This window comes from Dermacentor variabilis, chromosome 1 (assembly GCF_050947875.1).
Source record: "Dermacentor variabilis isolate Ectoservices chromosome 1, ASM5094787v1, whole genome shotgun sequence".
NCBI lineage: Eukaryota > Metazoa > Arthropoda > Arachnida > Ixodida > Ixodidae > Dermacentor > Dermacentor variabilis.
Genome location: NC_134568.1, coordinates 271,638,414 through 271,658,254, shown reverse-complemented (window position 1 = coordinate 271,658,254; position 19,841 = coordinate 271,638,414). Strand labels below are relative to the sequence as shown.

The window sequence follows — 19,841 nt, the reverse complement described above, 5'->3', positions numbered from 1 at the left end:
ATGACCATACTTTTGTTTTATTCTAAACATACTTTGCTGTTTCAGCATTAAGCCTTCTGTTTATTTACTCATGAGAGCTGTACAGGCTGAAATGTCCGGGAATTTTATGCTTCATGGTAAAGTTGTGCTTAACAGAGTAAAGGAAAGGGAAGCAGATTTGCAAAAAAATCATGCGCCATTCCACTCTGTGAAGGTGTATGATCAGCAAAGCTGTTCAGCACACAACAAAGAGGTGACGCAGAATTTTTAATGAAGGTATGAACACATTTATTGTCTTGATTGGTGGTCATTGTGGCAAAAGGTATGCACACATATTTACTTTTATACATTCACGTTCATATGTGTTACAATAGCCGACCAATTTTTCAGACTCCAAAAATACAGACTTGATGGATATTCCAGACTTCATAAATGCACCTCAGGGTTCCCATAGAGTTAATGGATTTTCACGACCGATTTTTCGGACAACATAAAGCTAGAAGTTTGCTTTTGTGGACAAAATTTGCCGCGACGGACCAGCGCTATGAGTCAGGGAGAACACCATTTTTAATCTTGAGCCGCCAGACTAGCTTCGGATTAGACGTAAAGTGGCTTGGATCGGTATAGTAATTTGATTAGCAAGTATAGGAGGCGTCCAAATCTATGCTGCAACGGTGGCACCTTTTGTAAGAAACGCCGATCTTAAAGGCCATGTTTTTGCCTGTAACCTGCCGCGGAAGTGATTTCAAAGTCGTAAACTGGTCATGCTCAGCCAGTTTTGGACACCACCTATGAACGCCAGGTGATGCTTACGATAACCATCATCATCATCACTTTTGCCTCGGTGTCATAGGTGGTGTCGCGCACGTTTTTGTCCAGCAGTGATCTGCCGGCCTTTATCCAGTACAGTGCAATTGAAATCATTGCCTCACATCACTAACCACCGTACAACATATCATCGCTGTTTCAGTGTGTTGCGGCCGTTCATTCAGCGCAGTGATGACGTGGTTTCCACGCCATTGCCCCTGCTCTTCACCTGCCTCCACCGAATGTGTCAAAGAATCATGGAAAATATTTGACCATGACGCTGGACAAAAACGCTGCCATCATCAAGCTTATCGAGCAAGGATAAACCCAAGTCGATGTGGCAAAGGAGTTTAATATCTCCAAACAGACCTTGTCTAATTACGCGAAAAAAAAAGAAAATATGTCTGCAGTCGACCAGTCGCACTGCAAAACTACAAAAAAATGACTGGAAAGGACAACACCTGAAGCTTGAAGAGTGCTGCAGCTGTGGTTGAAAGGAGTCCTAGCAAAGAACCTCCCCGTTTTGGGCAACATGCTCAAGCAGCAAGCCAAAATGCTTGCCTTAAAAATGGGCATTCAGGACTTCAAGTTCACCGATAGGTGGATTCACGGGTTTAAGAAAAGGCACGGAGTCTTTTTCAAGAAAGTTTGCGGGGAGAGTGGTGACGTGGATCAATCTACTGTCACAGATTACCGGACGAATAAGTTGAAGGCTCTGCTACAAGAATATGCTCCTCCAGATATTTTTAATTGTGACGAGACAGGCCTGTTCTTCAAAATGCTGCCGGGCCGTTCGATTTCCTTTACGAATGAGGCCTGCGCTGGTGGGAAGCATAGTCGGAGAGGGTAACTGTCATGGTCGGGGCAAACGCGGTTGGCACCGAGAAGCTTCCCCCTTCTAGTGATAGGGAAGGCGAAAAACCACCGTTGCTTTAAGGGTGCGAAGAAGCTGCCTGTGTGGTACAGCAGCAATAGAAGGCCTGGATTACTTAAAGCTTGTTCAAAGTTTACGTCCGCCGTCTGGACCGGATGTTTGAGTGCCAGAAGAGGAATGTGGTAATAGTCGTAGACAACTGTGGGGCGCATGGCACCATAAGCAACCTGCAAGCTATTCGTCTTTAATTCTTGCCACCGAATACGAGTGTGCTTCAGCCGATGGACCAAAGGGTCATTAAAAACCTTAAGCTGCACTGCAGGGCCCGTTTACTTGGCCACACACTCATGTGCTTTGACAGCGGGAAGACATACTTCATTAGGCTGTTCTTGGCACTCAACATGCTAGTGGATGCTTGTAAGGCCGTTCAGCCTTCGACGATTGCAATTGTTTTAGGCATACTGGATTTTGCAACTCTGAAGAGCCCGTGACCGAAGAGGCTAACAGCACTGCTGAACATATCGACACCGGCGAGCAGCTGATTGCCGATTTGCGCAAGCAGTGGGATGGACCTTCCCGCTGCTGTTACTTTTGACGAGTTTGCTGCGATCGACAGCAACATAGAGTTGTGCACGGAGCTTATGGACGATGAGATTGTGCGCCAGGTGACCGCACCGCCGCGAAGTGACTCGGACTCCAACAACAACATCTCTGGCCGCCCGCAACCATCAATGCGAGATGTTGTCAGTGCTCTAATATTGTAGTCTGGTGTGTATGACGAGAACATGACACTTGCACAGATGCAAGCAGACGTCGTTACAAAAAGCAGAAATTTAAAACAAGGGACCATCTGTGACTTTTTCAGTCCAGTTTAGCTGGAATAAAGTTCATTTTTGCGACTCATAGATTTTTTGTCCTGTTCTTTTATTCGGACTATTTTTCGGTCCCCTCCAGGTCCAGAAAATCGGTTGGCTACTGTATACGTTTGTTATGCACATTCATTATATACATTTGTGTTTTCATTTCGCAATACAGTTGAACCTCGCAATAACGAAATCTGCGAGGAACGCGAAAAAATTCGCTTTTGTGAGAATTTCGTAGTTGTGAAAAGAAACAGCACAGATAGGTAATGCATCGCAGAACCAAACTTTACTCTCAAAATTCCGTTAACCTGCTTTGCAGGCTTTGCTCGAGAATAAAGAACTGCATTGCCGACAGTACAAAGTGCGCCGCATGCATCGACCAGCAGTGGCAGCACTGCCGTAGCGCAGTATTCTCGGTCAATTGCTTTCAGAGATGCGATCACTTTTGCGAGATTTTGCTTAACTCGGCATGGGACGCAGAGCAACAGCGCATGCAGCAGCATTTATCCAGTGCACGCTGTTGCACATAGGCGCTGACCCATCCGGTGCTGAGCGCAAAAGTGATCGTATCTCATGTACCCAAAGGCAAACAATCGAGATAATGGCCTTTTCATGCAAATCTACAGCCGGTGCTGAATCCGCACGATGCCTGTCGGGTGACACCAAAACCAGCGTTCTTGCAGCAAGAGATGCGTATTCTCGGACAATCGCTCAATCATGATGGCCCGATGCGCGACACTCCATATGCTGCTACCTCCATCTCAAGCACCATTAACAATTCTATGTCGGTGGGATGTAGATTTCCTTGCTTTTGCTGCATTTTTCCCACCAAGGCGCACATTACGCAGTGCACTGCCGCTATCGACGATTGTTCTTCGAAACGCACATTCAGTTTGTGTTCAGTTTCGCGTCACGCGATTGGCCTAGGCCTCACTGAATCGGCAGCTGTGGGGAACGCCAGCCTAGCGCGCATTTCGAACAACGGTCTACGATCTCGCCTATAGTAGGTGTGCAAAAACCTTCATCACACGTCGGTAGCAACATACGTGCCGCTTTAAATGGGTGATAAACAAACAAGATGGTGGCCATGACGTGTTTCCAGTGCACTGACTGCTTCCTGCGCTTGGTTGTTTTTGTGAACAAAAATGTAATTTGGTGGTATTTTATGCAATTTTAGTGCAAAACAATCGCAATTTAGCACATTTTGGAGCCTGCTAGCCCTACGCGAGCAGGTAATATGCGGAGTTACGTTCCAGCAAATTTCGTTGATGCGGGATTGCAGTACAGCGACATTTCATTGCCGAGAGGTACGAAATGCATTGAATCCTATGGGCGTTCGCTAGGAATATGAAAGCGCTTCACTGTCACGAGAATTTCGTTATCGCGGGTTTCGACTATTTATTGAGACAAATAATTTGAGACCGAAATCACTGCACTGACTGGCAATAGGCCAGTGCCATCAGCGCCTTCGCAGACGAAGGGTCTGTATGGGAACACTAGCATGATGAGCGGCATCAGAGACATCTGTGGAATAAAACGATGACGAAGGCGCGAGCAGTATAATGAGGCAAAGAATTTGCAGTCAAAATCACCGTGCCAATTGGCAGTGGTACAGTGCCATCAGTGCCTTTGCAGAGGAAGGGACAGTATGGGAATACTGGCATGATGAGCGCCATTAGAGCCAGCTGTGGAAGAAGACGACGACGAATGCACAAGCAGTGGCACGAGTGCGTTTGCGCAGTTACACTGACAGGCCCCTGCGAGCCAGCTGTAGAAGACGATGAACGCACAAGCAGGGGCACAAGCCATTGCTGATGATGATAGTTTTTGCTCACACACGAAAATTTCGCGGAACCCTAGCCATAGACAGCTTCGCTGTAAAAAAGAAAAAGTTTAAGCCACAAATTAATGAAAGGTAAATTACTCTTGCCGGTACTTGGTGCATCAGTATCGCCAGAGCACCCTATAGAATGAAAGCAAACATGATTTAAGAGTACCTGTTTTATTGTATTTTCCTCTGTATAAGTTGTGTATAAGTATGGCAAGTTGGGCGGGCTGGTAGAATTCCATGGTGACTAATTAACAACATGAGGATGTGGACTTCAAGAAGAAATAATGTGGCGAGTGCTGACTTCAAACCAAGGTTTAATCTGAAACAAGCAATTAATTTATGCCTCATCTTGAGTGGTGACTTCACCTTAGTGATGATGTGTAAATTGCTTGTGCATTTCAGAATAAACGAAGACTTCCAAAGAAAATGTTAGTGCACAAGCTGCACCCGTGTATAAAATGCACCTTTTTACTCAGTTGGCACGATGAAGTGCAGCTATGAATGTTTTTATTCCATTCACTAAATACCATTTTCTTAGTGCAGTGCTTGTCCCGTCCTTCTCTTTTTGTGCTGTGTACAGTGCACTGCCATCATGGATAAGCCCAGATGATGTACTAGTATGCACATTTCTTGACAAAGCTGAGCATGAACCTTGCTGGTGGGCATTGTGCTTCTAGACCCACTTTTGTGTGCACCATTTCTACGGGAAGGGTTGGGGGGAGCACACCACGCAAGTGCAGAGAGAAACATTATCTTTTAGTCAAAAGTCACTGCACTGAAGGAATTGTTTTTCAGCACATTGTGTCAAAGTAGAGCCACTTCAGGTGACAGTGTCGTAAATTCTTTTTCCCCCTAGAAGGGCTGTAACTCTGTTCTCGTTCTAAGTTAACTCTACAAGATGACATCCACCTCCACAAACGCTGAATGTTGTGCACTGTTTTGGAAGCTATTTGGAAAAAAAAAATTTGCAGCAGTGGTAATTTTGAATTAAGAACTCTACCATTTTACACAAGAAAGTGCAGTAATTAAGATAATTCATAAACTCTGCATGCTATTTGGTGTATCATAGAAAGCAGGTTCAAAGTCTTGGTTTATAAGGTTCTAAGGCTTGGTGTTACGGATTTTCCTAAATCATAATTTTTGTTTGATTGAAAGTACCTTGTTAATGTAGTATAGGCTTTATGTTATTCTTGTATGCTGGTCTGTTTACAGGTCCATTCTGAAGTTTTTTCCTGTTGCTGGCTCTTTTGAGGTCAACCCACCTTTTTCAGAAGAACTGATGGAGGCCACTGTGAACCACCTGGAGGTTTGTGGCATAGGCTGTATGATGCTTATCTTCAACAGCTCTAAAAGCTCTAAAAAGGGCACTTTCTTTGCTGAATAAAGGTCTGGGGCCATGTTTTATTGTTTTCATTTTCTATTCTTTTTGCCCCCTCTTTTCTTGTGACACTTCATAAATGAATATAAAGAGAAAAATCCCTGCGAAATGTTGGCCACTGGATATGTTGTAGATTTGGGCTTTATGAGTGTTTTGTAGCATGTTCCATCAGGTGCTTTTCCATACCGGTGGCAAGTGTACCAGCACAAGAATAATGTTTAGTTTCTTTAAGAGCTATTCTGCATACGTTTTCTGCTTTCACAGATTATCACTTCTAACCTGTTTTCAGTGTGCACAGAAAGTCTGCACTTCATTGCATGCTCTTGATAAGTATCGACTTAATTGGCCTGGTGCATTATGCTGCTTAATCAACTGCATTTCAGTCGCACATTTCATAGTGTCAGCTTCTATGAGGCGGTGCTGATAATTGTTAGCATCATCCAGTATGTTATATGCTGTTAGAATTGTGCCTATTTTTATACATACACCACAAAATGTCTCAATGACACACTGCCAGTTTATGCTTCTTTGTACTGCACTCGAATTTGATACAGTGAACTTCCGTTAATTCGACTTTACCGGGACCGACGAAATTGATCGAATTATCCGGCGTGTTGAATTAAACAGCCGGAGCTTGATGTGGGCGAGTTGGTGTAACATACATGATGAAAACAGCGCTAAAGAGACGAGGACGAATTAAACAAGGTGCAGAAAAAATGACAAAAGCACACTACCGATTCATTTGGCAGCTTTTGCTCAAGTCTGACATGCCCCCAAATCAAATGCACGCCCACTTTCCATGTGTTCAAAGTAGAAATCTAATGTGCACCCTATTTTTTAGCAAGAAAAATGGGCAAGGTTTTAATGTGTGTTGCACAATAGTGGCCGATTTCCGAGAGTTAGCTTCGCCTCAGTGCACAAACGAACGCTCGATTGCGGTTTTGGTATCGTGTCCGAGTGCCCCACGCAGGCATCTTCCGGCCCAACTTCTTTGAAAAAACAAAAAAACTCACGCGTTAGAATTACGTAATAACCATAATCAGACATTGTGAGCTACGGTTATTGCTTGAAAACCCTCCCAGGACAGGTTGAAAATGGCTGTTTTTGACGGGAGATGACTTATGTTCACCACATTCGCTGTGCCCCAAGCTCCGCTGCGACAGACTCTGCCACTAAAGGGGTCGCTGCTGGGGTCAGACACATGCATGTTGACTGGTCAAATTGAAGCCATCCAGTGAAGGCCAATTTTAGAATCAAAATAGCGAAACTTTGGGCCCATAGAAGTGCATGGGCTCCGGCTGGGACCGTCAGACAGAATTAACTATAGTATCGAATTAACTGGAATCCACTTAACAGAAGTCTACTATAAAACAAAGTAAATATTAAGTTTGGTTGTTCATGCTTTACTTCAATTCTCCTGCTATTCTCCTGAGTATTCTCCTGCTATAGCGAAATCAAAACTGCAAGCTCCAACATGATATTGTTTATAGTGAGGCAAATTTTTATTTGCATGTGCCTCAAAAATATATGTTCTGGTAGCAAAAATATATAGCAGGAGTAGAAGGAGACGAGATGTCGTCACCAGCAGCCATGGCGGAAAGCAGGACGGTGCGGCCACTGCAAAGCTCCGTGGCAAGGACGGGGAACAGCACCCTCCACCAAAATGTTATGCGAACAAAGGATTAAGACTGGGGACTATTTTCAAAGTATATTTAGAAAGGGTAAGGGTAACTGCTGTGCTGGCCAGTTCAACCAACAGCACGACAACCAGTGAGCGTTCATCATCTTCGTCGGGGTGCCCGCATGCATCGGCCACACGAAACACGCAATATGCGTGTATCAATATCAAGTGTAGTCACTCACCGATTTTTCAGGTGCCTGATTTTTCGAACCTGAACGATTCATGCGGCACCGCCAACTGCACGTAGCACAAATTTATAACGGCAGTAACAGAAATTTTAGATGCTAAACAATATTTCAAGCGTGAATCGTGCATTTTGGGCATGGGCAGGTGGCACTGTTTGCCAAAGTTGAAAATGACGAGCTTGATAGTATCAGCTGTACCCTGTGTCAAAGGTGATGCTCATAATCTCTATCCATCTGGGGGGTGCCATGCAACAGGCACATAGTCTCTGTAATGGTAAAGGTGTGAGGGGGGACATTTGGAAAACTTGCAGAGAGACAAATGTTCTCTTCCGTTTGCTTATTAATACAGTGAATGTACAGGCGCTAACAAGCAGAAGCACAGAGCCGTGCGCCATGCCATACTGCACCATACTGTTCAGTTTCTGTCTGAGAAGGTCCCTTTAGAAATATTGTATGCATCACTGTGGTGCTTTTCGGCTCCTTTTTGCTCACCACTTCAGAAAACGAAGTGGTGTCACGATGTCACGTGACTGACATAGTATCATTATCCTCGTGTAATGGCTGCAGTTTTTTTTTTTTTTTTTGCCAACTATGGGTCCAAATCTTTTGGAGGTGGCCAACTCATTGGTAAAAAGTAACCAAATGAATATCTGCTGTTAAAAAATAGACAATAAACAGAAAATAAATGGGCCAGTATTGTGGAATCTGATCATACGAATGCATGAGCCCTCATGAGAGCACCTGTCAACAACTATGTGCTGTCAACTGCTCCAACTTTGTCAACTCGAAATTGCCAGTGATTCTAGTGGATGACATGGCATAGCATGCTGGAAATGGCATCAAAAAATTTCTCGTGCAAAAGTAGACATTTATTATGTGCTTCACACACATGACAACATTGAGCAAAAATAACGAAAGGGTTTTTCTGAAAATCTGCCAAGTGGAGAAAGGTGGATGTCAGCTTTCCTTTTCAATAGAAATAGATATCGCACACATTGCTATCAGCACCATCTACTTAATTATACTATGCTTGCTTGCTTGCTTCACGTGTACAATTTTGAATGAAGTTTCTTTACCACGGCCATTTAACGGGGATCACAGGTGACCCACGAGTGCTGCACTTGATTTCATAGCTCCTGGCACCATTATGGACTTGCTGTGCCATCTAAAACGCAGTTTAAGGAGTAGACTTTTGTTTTGCTTTGTAGAGGCGATATTTAACAAGCATGCAGAGATGCACACCCAGTGGTTGTGAAGATGGCAGGCACTCTGATAGTTCAGCTCTTATGTAAACAACGTTGGGCTCACGATTCTGCAGGGATTATTTGCATGCTACCAGTAATTGATTCTGAAGACATGTTTACCCCACTTCTTCCCCTTTCTTTCTGTCTGTCATCGTTCACATGCTTTTGCTTGGCTGCTTGCTGCCACTTTGTTGTGGCTTCACGCAGTAGTAGTTAGCTGATGTCTTTATTTATGTATTTATTTTGCCTTCTCATTTAGGATGCTGCTCTGACACACAAATGTGGTCCCTTCACGGTGTATTAATTGGTGTATTAATCGTGAATTAGCTTGAGCAAGATGAACGGCACTTTTGAGCAGGCATGATCAGCCTATGCGCTGTGCCCAAAAGAAGCCAACATGCGAGCCCATGGCATTCCAGCGAGATAGCGACTTGATAAGGACACTTGCTTCATGCTCGCGTGACTGTGCGACATAAATGCCATGTGATTCGTGAGCATCAGTGAAGGCAGGACAATTGTGCTCTTCCACAGTTCAGTTTCAGTTTTTGAAGTGAACTTGTCCAGAATTTAGTACAATGCAGAAAGTAGCAGTGTCAGCTTTTTACATGCCTGGAAGCAGTTATGCTCGTATGGCTGGCTTCAAATATTGCATTAGAATCAATAGTTTTGACTGGGTGTCAGGCACATTCTCTTGGCACAGTGCCAGTAACTCCTTTGCACGTAAACACCGTGTCCGGTGCCGATCCACATCTCAGTGACTGGGAATATTATTGGCGGAATTTCGAAAAGGTTTCCTGTGGTTTCTGTATGGCTAGCGGGCTTCTATCTTCATGATATTGCTAATCTCGAAACTGCTTATCTCTAAATTTTTTCCAGTTTTTACAGCTTTACGTTAATGGGTGCTTAATGTAAGCATGTTGTTAATGATATTCGTACGTGTACTTATCTTTATCGGGCGACCACGTTTCGCGGCCTAACAAATGTTATCGCACAGCGCGGGACGCGCCTGCATGTATCCGATGTTTCTGGAAAGTTATCGATGCTTCTATCCGCTGTCTGTTGCCGCCGAACCTTGTGTTATCTGATTTCATCGCCTGACGCGAATGGTGTAGGACTTTGTGGAAGGCACGCGGGTCCCAACGATTAGTCTGGAACATTCGACGACTGCTGTATAAAAGCCGACGCACTTGACCCGCTGATCAGATTTTCGGCGATCGCCGACCGTGTTCACCGCTATCCTTGTGCTATAAGTGTAACCTGTTTTGTGGGCACAGGTTAGCCCAATAAAAGTTAGTTTTGTCGTTCACAGTATTGCTACTGTGTTCTTCAACGTCACCACCACGTGACATCTGGTGGAGGTGCTAGTGGGTTCATGTACCGAACGCCCCCGCAAAGCCGCGATCCAAGCCTGAAGCCCGAGGACAAAACCAACATCGCCCAAGACCAGCGTGCTAGCCGCAGACTGCAAGGAGTGCCCCCAGAGCACGGACTTCTACCTGAGTCGACAAAGAAGATCATGGTCAAAACAACCCCAATGGCTGCCCCAGCGTCCCCCGTTATCCTACAACAACCTCGGGACCCACCGACCTTCCATGGAGCAGCGACTGAAGACCCAGAATCCTGGCTGGAGACCTACGAATGAATCGTGACATTTAACAACTGGGACTCCGACGACAAGCTGTGGCATGTATACTTTGCCTTAGAAGATACCGCCAGAACGTGGTTTGATAACAGGGAGTCGACCTTGACAACATGGGACCTCTTCCTTAGCGGTTTCCTGCACACCTTTACGAGCGTCGTGCGCGAGGAAAGAGCCAAAGCCATGCTGGATGCCCGAGTGCAGCTACCTAACGAAAATGTTGTCATGTTCACGGAAGAAATGAAACGTCTGTTCTGACACGCCGACCCAGGTATGCCCGAGGAGAAGAAAGTCCACCTTCTCATGCGTGGTGTGAAGGAAAAAATTTTCGGCGCAATGATACAAAGCCCACCGAAGACCGTAGAAGAGTTCCTCCGCGAGGCCACCAGCATCGAGAAGACACTCGAAATGCGGAACTGGCAATTCAACCGCCGTACAAGCTCTACCCACTATGCAGGAATTCAATCACTGGCCACGGACGATCTGCGCGAGACCATCAGGGCCATTATGCACGAAGAACTGCGCAAGGTCTTGCCTTCGTCGCAGCCTCAAGTGGCCTCGATCGCCAACATCATGAAAGAAGAGGTGCACCGATCGCTTGGAGTTCCTGAGGCGCAACCAAAATCACCGCAGCCCCAGCCGGAAGTGATGACCTGCGCCACCGCCGCACCCCTCCGCGACCGCACCAGGGCCCTGTAAGGCCACAATTCCGCCGCTGCCGCCACCAGAACGCCCACCCGTTGCCCAGCGCACCTACGCGAGGACATTTGGTGAGCCCCCGACCACCGCCCGCTCTGCTATCACTGCGGAGAAGCCGGCCATGTGTACCGCCGATGCCCATACCGTGACTTGGGACTGAGAGGGTTCGCCGTCAACGCGCCGCGTCCACAGCTTTGGGAGCGCCCACGTGACATCGCCGATTACCTAGCCGCCACTCAGTGGAACTCTCGATGACCGTCCCGTTCTCCATCACCAGGCCACTACCTGTCGCCGCAGCGCTGTCCATACACTGGCCCAGCTCGGGGCCAGTCTGCGAGCACCTATCCGGAAAACTAAAAGCAGCAACCGATGGAGGTGCGGTTGCTCTTCGTTGAACTGACAAAGATCTTCCGCCACCAACGAAGACGCCGAAAAAACTACCTCGATGACATAATGACACGCCGTCGTCCCGGCGAAGTGTGGAAGCAAAGAATACGACGACGAAAGACGACCTGACGACGTCCCATACCAGCGACAGGTCAACGCGACGCAGCCATGATCCGACGCCAAGACCTAACTGCAACGCAAGACAAAGAACCACCGACTTCGACGTGCTTCTCGACGGCCGCGTAGTTACCACCTTAGTGGACACAGGGGCTGATTACTCCGTTATGAGTGGACACCGCCGCCCAGTTGAAGAAAGTTAAGACTACATGGGAAGGCCCTCAAATTCGTATCGCTGGAGGACACCTCATAACGCCGACTGGAATGTGCACGGCAAGAATTACCATTCACGACCGGATTTACCCTGCCACTGCGTTATCCTGCAACAGTGTTCACGAGACGTCATTCTCGGCATGGACTTCCTCAACCAACACGGCGCAATCATCGACCTGAAGTCGAAGTCGATAACGCTGTCGGAAGATCAAGCGATACCGCCAGAGAGCCCTTGTAGTCGCCACGCTTTGAGTGTGCTCGAAGATCAAGTGAGCATCCCGCCTCGCTCCAGCATTGTTATTTCAGTCGGCACCGAAACGCCCGCTGACGTAGAAGGCGTCATTGAAGGCGACCAACGTCTACTGCTTGACCGTGAAATTTGCGTCGCAAGAGGGATCGCTCGACTGCACGGAGGAAACGCGAAAGTGTTGCTGACAAACTTCAGCCAGGAGTTCAAGCACATCAACAAGGGCACGACGATCGCATACATAGAAGAAATTCTGGAAAGCAGCAATGCGTTTGGCCTCTTGGATTCTGTCGCATCTACCCCGACGACCGTATTTCCCGTGCCAGACTTCGACATAAATCCAAGTCTCCCCGTGATTAAGCAGCAACAGCTCAGAAGTCTGCTTCGATGATACGAAGACTGCTTTTCGACGTCATCGAGGATTCGACAAACGCCAGTCGCAAAGCATCGCATAATCTCTCATGGACTACACACATTGACCAAACATGTTCAAAGGCCCTAAAACAGCTTGGATACCTACGTCGTACTATGCAAAAGGCTCCGAAGGCAACAAAACTTTTAATGTATAAAACGCTTGTTCGCCCCATTATCGATTATGCCGCAACAGTCTGGTCACCACATAACCAAAACAACATAATCAAACTAGAAGCAGTGCAGAAAAAAGCCGTCCGTTTCATTTTACATCGGTATGACCGCTATTTTTCACCCTCGTCTGCCCTTTCTACACTGAATCTAACATTACTTTCAGTACGTCGTGATGTGGAATCATTAAAATTTTTGCACAACATAATTAACAAGTCATACCACACTTCAAACACAGCTTGCATATCTTTCACCAAGCCTTCTTGCACGCGTAATTTCCACGAGCTTAATCTTAACCCTCTCTATGCCCGTACAAATACCTTCAAGTACAGCTTCTTTCCCCGCACAATAGAAGTATGGAATTCCTTGCCTGGCTGCCTTCGTTCACTCCCGATAAGCGAATTCGAAAGTGCTGTCTATGAAAACCAGTATAGGTAACTACTTAAATCAGGTTTAGTTTATACTTTATGTGTGCGTGTTGCTGTGTCGTTGCTTTTTATGAATCGATGAAAACCATTTGTAAGATTTTGTAAACGATTGTAACGATGTTGTAAGAGTCATTGTTGATTTTACTTTATTTTTGTTCAACACTGTTTTTACCCACTCCTGCAATAGCCCTCCTATGGGGCTGCAGTATGTACAAATAAATAAATAAATAAATAAATAATAATCGAAGAGTGCGCTCGCCCACTCCTCCAGAGCCCTTACCGAGTTTCGACGCGAGAATGTGACGCTATTTGGCAACAAGTCGACGAAATGCTCCGCAACGACATCATCCAGCCATCGAAAATCCCGTGGGCGTCTTCAGTTGTTTTAGTGAAGAAAAAGGACGGAACCCTACGTTTCTGCGTCGATTATCATCGACTGAACAAAATCACGAAGAAAGATGTATACGCCCCTCCCACGGATAGACAACGCATTGGATCGGCTCTGCAATGTTAAATACTTCTCATCGATGGACTTCAAGTCTGGCTACTGGCAAATAGAAGTCGATGGAAGGGATCGCGAAAAGACCGCCTTTATCACACCAGCCAGCCTCTATAAGTTCAAGGTTATGCCATTTGGACTGTGCTAGGCGCCTGCAACATTCCAGCGCGTGATGGACACGGTTTTAGCAGGATTGAAGTGGCAGACCTGTCTTGTTTACTTGGATGATGTCATCGTCTTCGTTGGAAATTTCGACGATCACCTTAAGCGGCTTGCGACAGTATTAGAGGCCATCAAGTCATCAGGGCTCACTCTGAAGCCGGAAAAGTGTTGCTTCGCTTGCGATGAGCTTCTATTCCTAGGCCACGTCATCGGCAAATCTGGAGTACGCCCTGACCTGCAGAAGACAGCTGCCATCGCAAAGTTCCTGCAGCCAATCGACAAGAAGGCAGTGCGCAGATTCCTTGGCATGTGTGCCTACTATAGGCGGTTTGTCAAGAATTTTTCACGCATCGCGGAGCCGCTAACACATCTAACGAAATGTGATGTCGAGTTCAAGTGGGAAACGCCGCAGGCCGACGCATTTCAAGAACTCAAACGACGCATGCAGTCGCCACTGGTACTTGCACACTTCGACGAGGACACCGATACTGAAATCCACACTGACGCCAGTAGCCTAGGTCTCTGTGCCGTCCTAGTCCAGAGGAAAGACGGACTTGAATGGGTAATATCTTATGCTAGCCGGTTGCTGTCAAAAGCGGAAGGCAATTATTGTACAACTGAAAAGGAATGCCTTGCCATCATTTGGGCTACAGCGAAATTCCGCCCTTACCTCTGTGGCAGGCCATTCAAAGTCGTCAGCGACCATCATGCGTTGTGTTGGCTAGCTAACTTAAAGGACCTTTCAGGACGGCTGGCACGGTGGAGCCTCAGACTGCAAGAATATGACGTCACCGTAATATACAAGTCCGGAAGAAAACACTCTGACGCCAACTGCTTATCACGCACCCCCATTGATCCCCCGCCGCAAGACGACGAGGACAACGATGGCTTCCTTGGAATAATAAGCGCGAAAGACTTCACTAAACAGCAGCGACCAGACCCGGAGCTAAAAGGCCTCGTCGAGTATTTGGAAGGGAACACCGACGTTGTCCCTAGGGCATTTAAGTGCGGGTTGTCTTCGTTCACGCTACAAAACAACCTGCTCGTGAAAAAGAACTTCTCCCCAGTCCGTGCCAGCTACCTTCTAGTTGTACCGTCAGCGCTGCGTCCAGAAGTACTGCACGCCCTACACGACGATCCAACCGCTGGGCACCTCGGATTCTCCCGGACGCTGTCGAGGATACAGAAAAGGTATTACTGGCCGCGTCTGACCGCCGACGTCGCCCATTACGTCAAGACATGCTGAGACTGTCAGCGACGCAAGACACCACCGACAAGGCCAGCAGGATTACTACAGCCGATCGAACCTCCTTGTCGACTATTCCAGCAGATTGTGATGGATTTGTTGAGGCCGTTTCCGACGTCAACATCCGGAAATAAGTGGATCGTCGTGGCGACGGACTATCTCACCCGCTTCGCTGAAACTAAAGCTCTACCGAAAGGCAGCGCAGCCAAAGTGGCGAAATTTTTCGTCAAGAACATCCTGCTGCGACATTGTGCTCAGAAGTCCACATCACCGACAGAGGAACAGCTTTTACAGCAGAGCTCACGCAAGCCATTCTGCAATACAGCCAGACAAGTCACAGGAGGACAACTGCCTACCATCCGCAGTTGAATGGTCTCATGGACCGCCTGAACAAGAACCTCGCCGACATGCTAGCATTGTACGTCGACGTTGAGCACAAGACGTGGGATGCGGTCCTGCCGTACGTAACATTCGCTTACAACACGGCGGTGCAGGAAACAACACAGATCACGCCATTCAAGTTGGTTTACGGCAGGAACCCGACGACGACGCTCGATGCCATGCTGCCGCACGTCACTGACGAGGAGAATCTTGACGTCGCTACCTATCTCCAGCGCGCCGAAGAAGCCCGACAGCTCGCCCACCTGCTGATCAAGAACCAGCAGAGGACCGACAGCCGACACTACAACCTCTGACGATGCTTCGTCGAGTACCAGCCCGGCAACCGTGTTTGGCTATGGACCCCAATACGCCGATGACAACACAGTGAGAAACTACTGCGACGCTATTTCGGGCCCTACAAGGTCATCTGATGTATTGGCGCACTGGACTATGAGGTCGTGCCAGACGGCATTTCGCATTCACAGCGGCGCTGCGCACAATCTGAAGTGGTCCACGTGGTGCGCCTTAAACCCTTCTACGGATGCAGACGAACTTCCTTATTTTGTTGTTTTCTTTGCTACGAGCGCTTTTCTTTATTACTTTAGTTTGTTTGCAGCATTGAGTCGATGCTTTTTAAGAGGGGGGTATTGACACGTGTACTTATCTTTATCTGGCAACCATGTTTCGCGGCCTAACGAATGTTATCGCACAGCGCGGTACGCACCTGCATGTATCCGAAGTTTCTGGAAAGTTATCGATGCTTCTATCCGCTGTCCGTTGTCGCCGAACCTTGTGTTATCTGATTTCATCGCGTGACGCGAATGGTGTACAACTTTGTGAAAGGCATGCGGGTCCCAACGATTAGACCGGAACATTCGACGACTGCCGTATAAAAGCCAACGCGCTTGTCCCGCTGATCGCTGACCGTGTTCACCGCTATCGTTGTGCTATAAGTGTAGCCTGTTTTGTGGGCACAGGTTAGCCCAATAAAAGTTAGTTTTGTCATTCACAGTATTGCTACTGTGTTCTTCAACGTCACCACCACGTGACAATATATTAAATAAAATATCATTACTAAAGCTTTCAAAAAATTGCAATTTTGTTCATGGTAAGGAAAGAGTTATTGTTGTCCTCTTTATTCTATTCAAAGAATTGCTTAGTACAACATTTGTGTGTTTTCTTCCAGCGGCTGCTTACAGAATCGCAGGAATCGCTGTCCTTCATAGTCTTTTTCCCAGACTTTCGAGATCCTGTTCCAGTGGCCTTGACCAAGCTTGAAGCCAGCAGGTGAGCATTACATTATCTGAAGTAGAGAGAGAGAGAGAGAAGTTTCTTTACAGAAAGGCAGAGAGGTCGGCCTGAGCTACAACATGCTCTGGCCTGCTACTCTCCATTGGGGAAAAGGGGCGGGGAGGGAAAGGGCTGATGAATGATGATGGTATAAAGAAGAGATGCGTATGTACAAATTCACAAAGTTGTGGCACCTCTAAAGCGGTGCGTCCAGCCCAGTGGCTTGTAGAAAAGTTATAGCGGCACTTGTTACCAGTGCTGCGCTGTTTGCATTAGGCCAAGGACCTAAAAGAAACTCGTCTCATAGCGGTCTCTTAAGGATTGTTGCAATGGAAGAGACAAGTTGTTATCTGAAGTAAAACACTGAATAAATTAATTCAGCACTGGTACACCTGTCAAACTCTTTGTTAGCCTTCTTCAGGCATGGAATTGCAGGTTTAATTGTGCCATCCCACACGTTAGTACCTTTCTACTTTTCTGTGACACCATGTTTCAAAGGTAAAACTTGCATTGAATATTTTTTCTAAGTATTTGTTTGGGAATGAAAGTAGCTTCACAGCGCTGCAGTAGCCCAGTGGCTATGGCGTTGCACTGGCGTTACTGCGATAAATGTTATGGGCTCCCTCCCTTAGTCCACCAGTGTTTGTTGCCAGAATCCCAAAGTGCCTTGTGAAAAGCTTATTAAAAAATCAATAAAAGTGAGGAGTGCCCTAAGTGGATTCAGAGTGGCATTAGGAGATTTTACCTCACAGCTAGTACCCCATTGAAGCTACAGCAGAGAAAAATACTGCACTTGGAGAGTACAGTCATGCCGCTAGCAGCTGTGGTTGGTTAACACTGAACTCTGCAACTTGACTATAAACCAGGAATGAGGTGAAAAAGCTGAAATGAAGCCAGCAATGAAATACAAAAACAGGATAAGAAAGAGAAGCAAGGAGCAGTCACATCTTTGCACTTCACCAGGCCTCCACAATGAAGTTTTCTTCTCTACTGTACATCTCTGCGCTCGTCCACTAACAACAGCATGAAACTGCGCAAGATTTATTGCGCATAATATTGCACTTATGCCAATGCTACAACAGAAAATAATAATGATTCACGTGGAAACTTTTCGATGCCACACTCTGCAGCTGATCTGCCCCAGCACCGAGCTGAAACAATTGAAGCGAAGCCAACAGTATGGAGAAAAAGGCAGGATAGAGAAGAGAAGGAAGAAGCTGTGGCCCTCCTATTCACCGCCAGGGGGCACTGCCATCACAAAATTAGAGTTAACATTAAAGAAAGTTCTTTTCTTTTTCTTTCTTTTTTTTGTCAGAAACAGATTGCTCACAAGCATCTGCAAATGCTTACTCTAACCAATACCAGACAGAGCAGTGTAAGACTTATTGCACATAATGTAGTGCCAGCTATCGTTTCACTGCCTTGCATTATAGGTGAAACCACATTATTTTATTACATCATACGGCCACATATTCATGATGCCACACAGCATGGTGCCCCCTACATTCGCACTGACGAAGTATGTTTATGCCCTTCAAAGTGGAACCACTGTGCCCAAGGAAAGTAGTATCAGATTTTCATATCTTGCTGTTCTCATCACTAATAATGGTTTCTAAGGATTATGTGGCAATTCACGGCATCTCATCACTTAGCCAACAGTTCTGGTTTTCCGAGTTACTGCCACTCCACCATTCAGGCTGATAAGTTGTCTCAGAGCTTGATGCTTGATAACCCTCTGCCTGACAGCACCATTGACAGCATCATTGCTCACTAGAAAATTGCTGTATAAATATGTTTGTGGTGTCTCTTCTTTCTGTCATGTTTGCTTCTCAATTCTTTTGCCACTGGTTTTCTGAAGTTTCAGTGTAAACTAACTGGCCCAGCAAGCAGCACTTCTGTAGTAATATGTTATGTTAATTTGTGTATTATATATATATATATTTTTTTGTGGTTGTTGAGCAGGCGCAGAATATTTGTGGGTGAAATAAGTCAGTCGGAAAGTTAGCTTTTTTTTTTCATTTATTCATGACGGTAGCTAAGCAAAGTGCTGTAGCTCTACAGAAGTCGAGTGCTATCCTTGCTGGTCTCACCTTATGGATCAGCACTCTTTTCTGTTTAATCTTCGTGAAATTCATTCGAATGGTTGGATGGTACTTGGCAATGCATATGTTAATAAGAACTTGAATGGAGATCTCAAGTATGCTTCGGTAATCCTCTCTTGAAAGCTGCTTTTGAAAGAAAATTTAGCAAAGGTGCTGCAATTCTTTTGAATGAGTAGCAAGCCTTTCACCACAACAGTAATGACCTGCTTTCATTGGAGTACTTTGAAATAAATAGCCAAGGTGTGTCGCCAATTCCTGTATAAAGCTGTCCAGGGGTTGTACTAGTGGTTTTTATCACAGCTGTATGCAGAAAGCCAGCCAAGCCCAGAGAATTGTGCTTGACCTGCCATCATAAAATGCACCTGAAGGACTGAAGTACAGTATAGCCTCGTTATAACAGATCTGCTTACAAAGGACATCCATCTGGATATAGCATAACAATTTGTAGTAGTAGGCTGATCTTCCCATCGCTTCCGTTGATTGAGCTTCGTATACAATGGATTCTATTAAAACATACATTTTGATATAATTGACTAAATTCTAAGGACAACAAGGTGCTTGGCACACCTTTACAGCAGACTTCCGTAGGGCAGACATTGCGATTTTAATAGCTTACAACTTAAATGTCACTCAGCGCATACTTTCATGACAAGAACTGCAGGAATTAAAGGCAGCGGCAATTTGTATGTGCCCGTGCTTGGCTTGGATTATGCCAGCTGGCTTTGGCTAGGTACGACCGGCTTCGACTAGATCAATGTGGCTAGGAGTGTTGGAGGACGTGATGGAGCCATGTGGGTGTGCAAAACCATAGAGTTTCATACAATAATTACTAGAGGGAACTCTGGCACTGGTGTCTACGGGAGCTTTAGTGGGAGTGGTTGTACCAATAGGAATTATGGGAAGTACATGGATTTACCTCAATTTCGTCCTTCTGGCTTCAAGTGGCTTTTGTAACTTCCTCATTTTCAATGATGTACTGTGTAATAAGTAATTATTTAAACATTACT

General features: G+C 46.1%; 1 protein-coding gene across 3 annotated transcripts in view; it reads left to right on the top strand.

The window, feature by feature from the left end:
* Pcif1 (Phosphorylated CTD-interacting factor 1) overlaps positions 1-19,841 on the top strand; it is a 158,029-nt gene that overhangs the window by 121,917 nt on the left and 16,271 nt on the right. For 2 of the 3 annotated variants that reach the window (XM_075675779.1, XM_075675771.1), the window contains exons 12-13: positions 5,567-5,660; positions 16,629-16,729. In XM_075675779.1, coding sequence (XP_075531894.1) covers positions 5,567-5,660; positions 16,629-16,729 — 195 coding nt within the window. Of the gene's footprint in view, positions 1-5,566; positions 5,661-16,628; positions 16,730-17,862; positions 17,994-19,841 lie in introns of those variants that run through there. The other variant, XM_075675789.1, reaches the window with a different exon arrangement.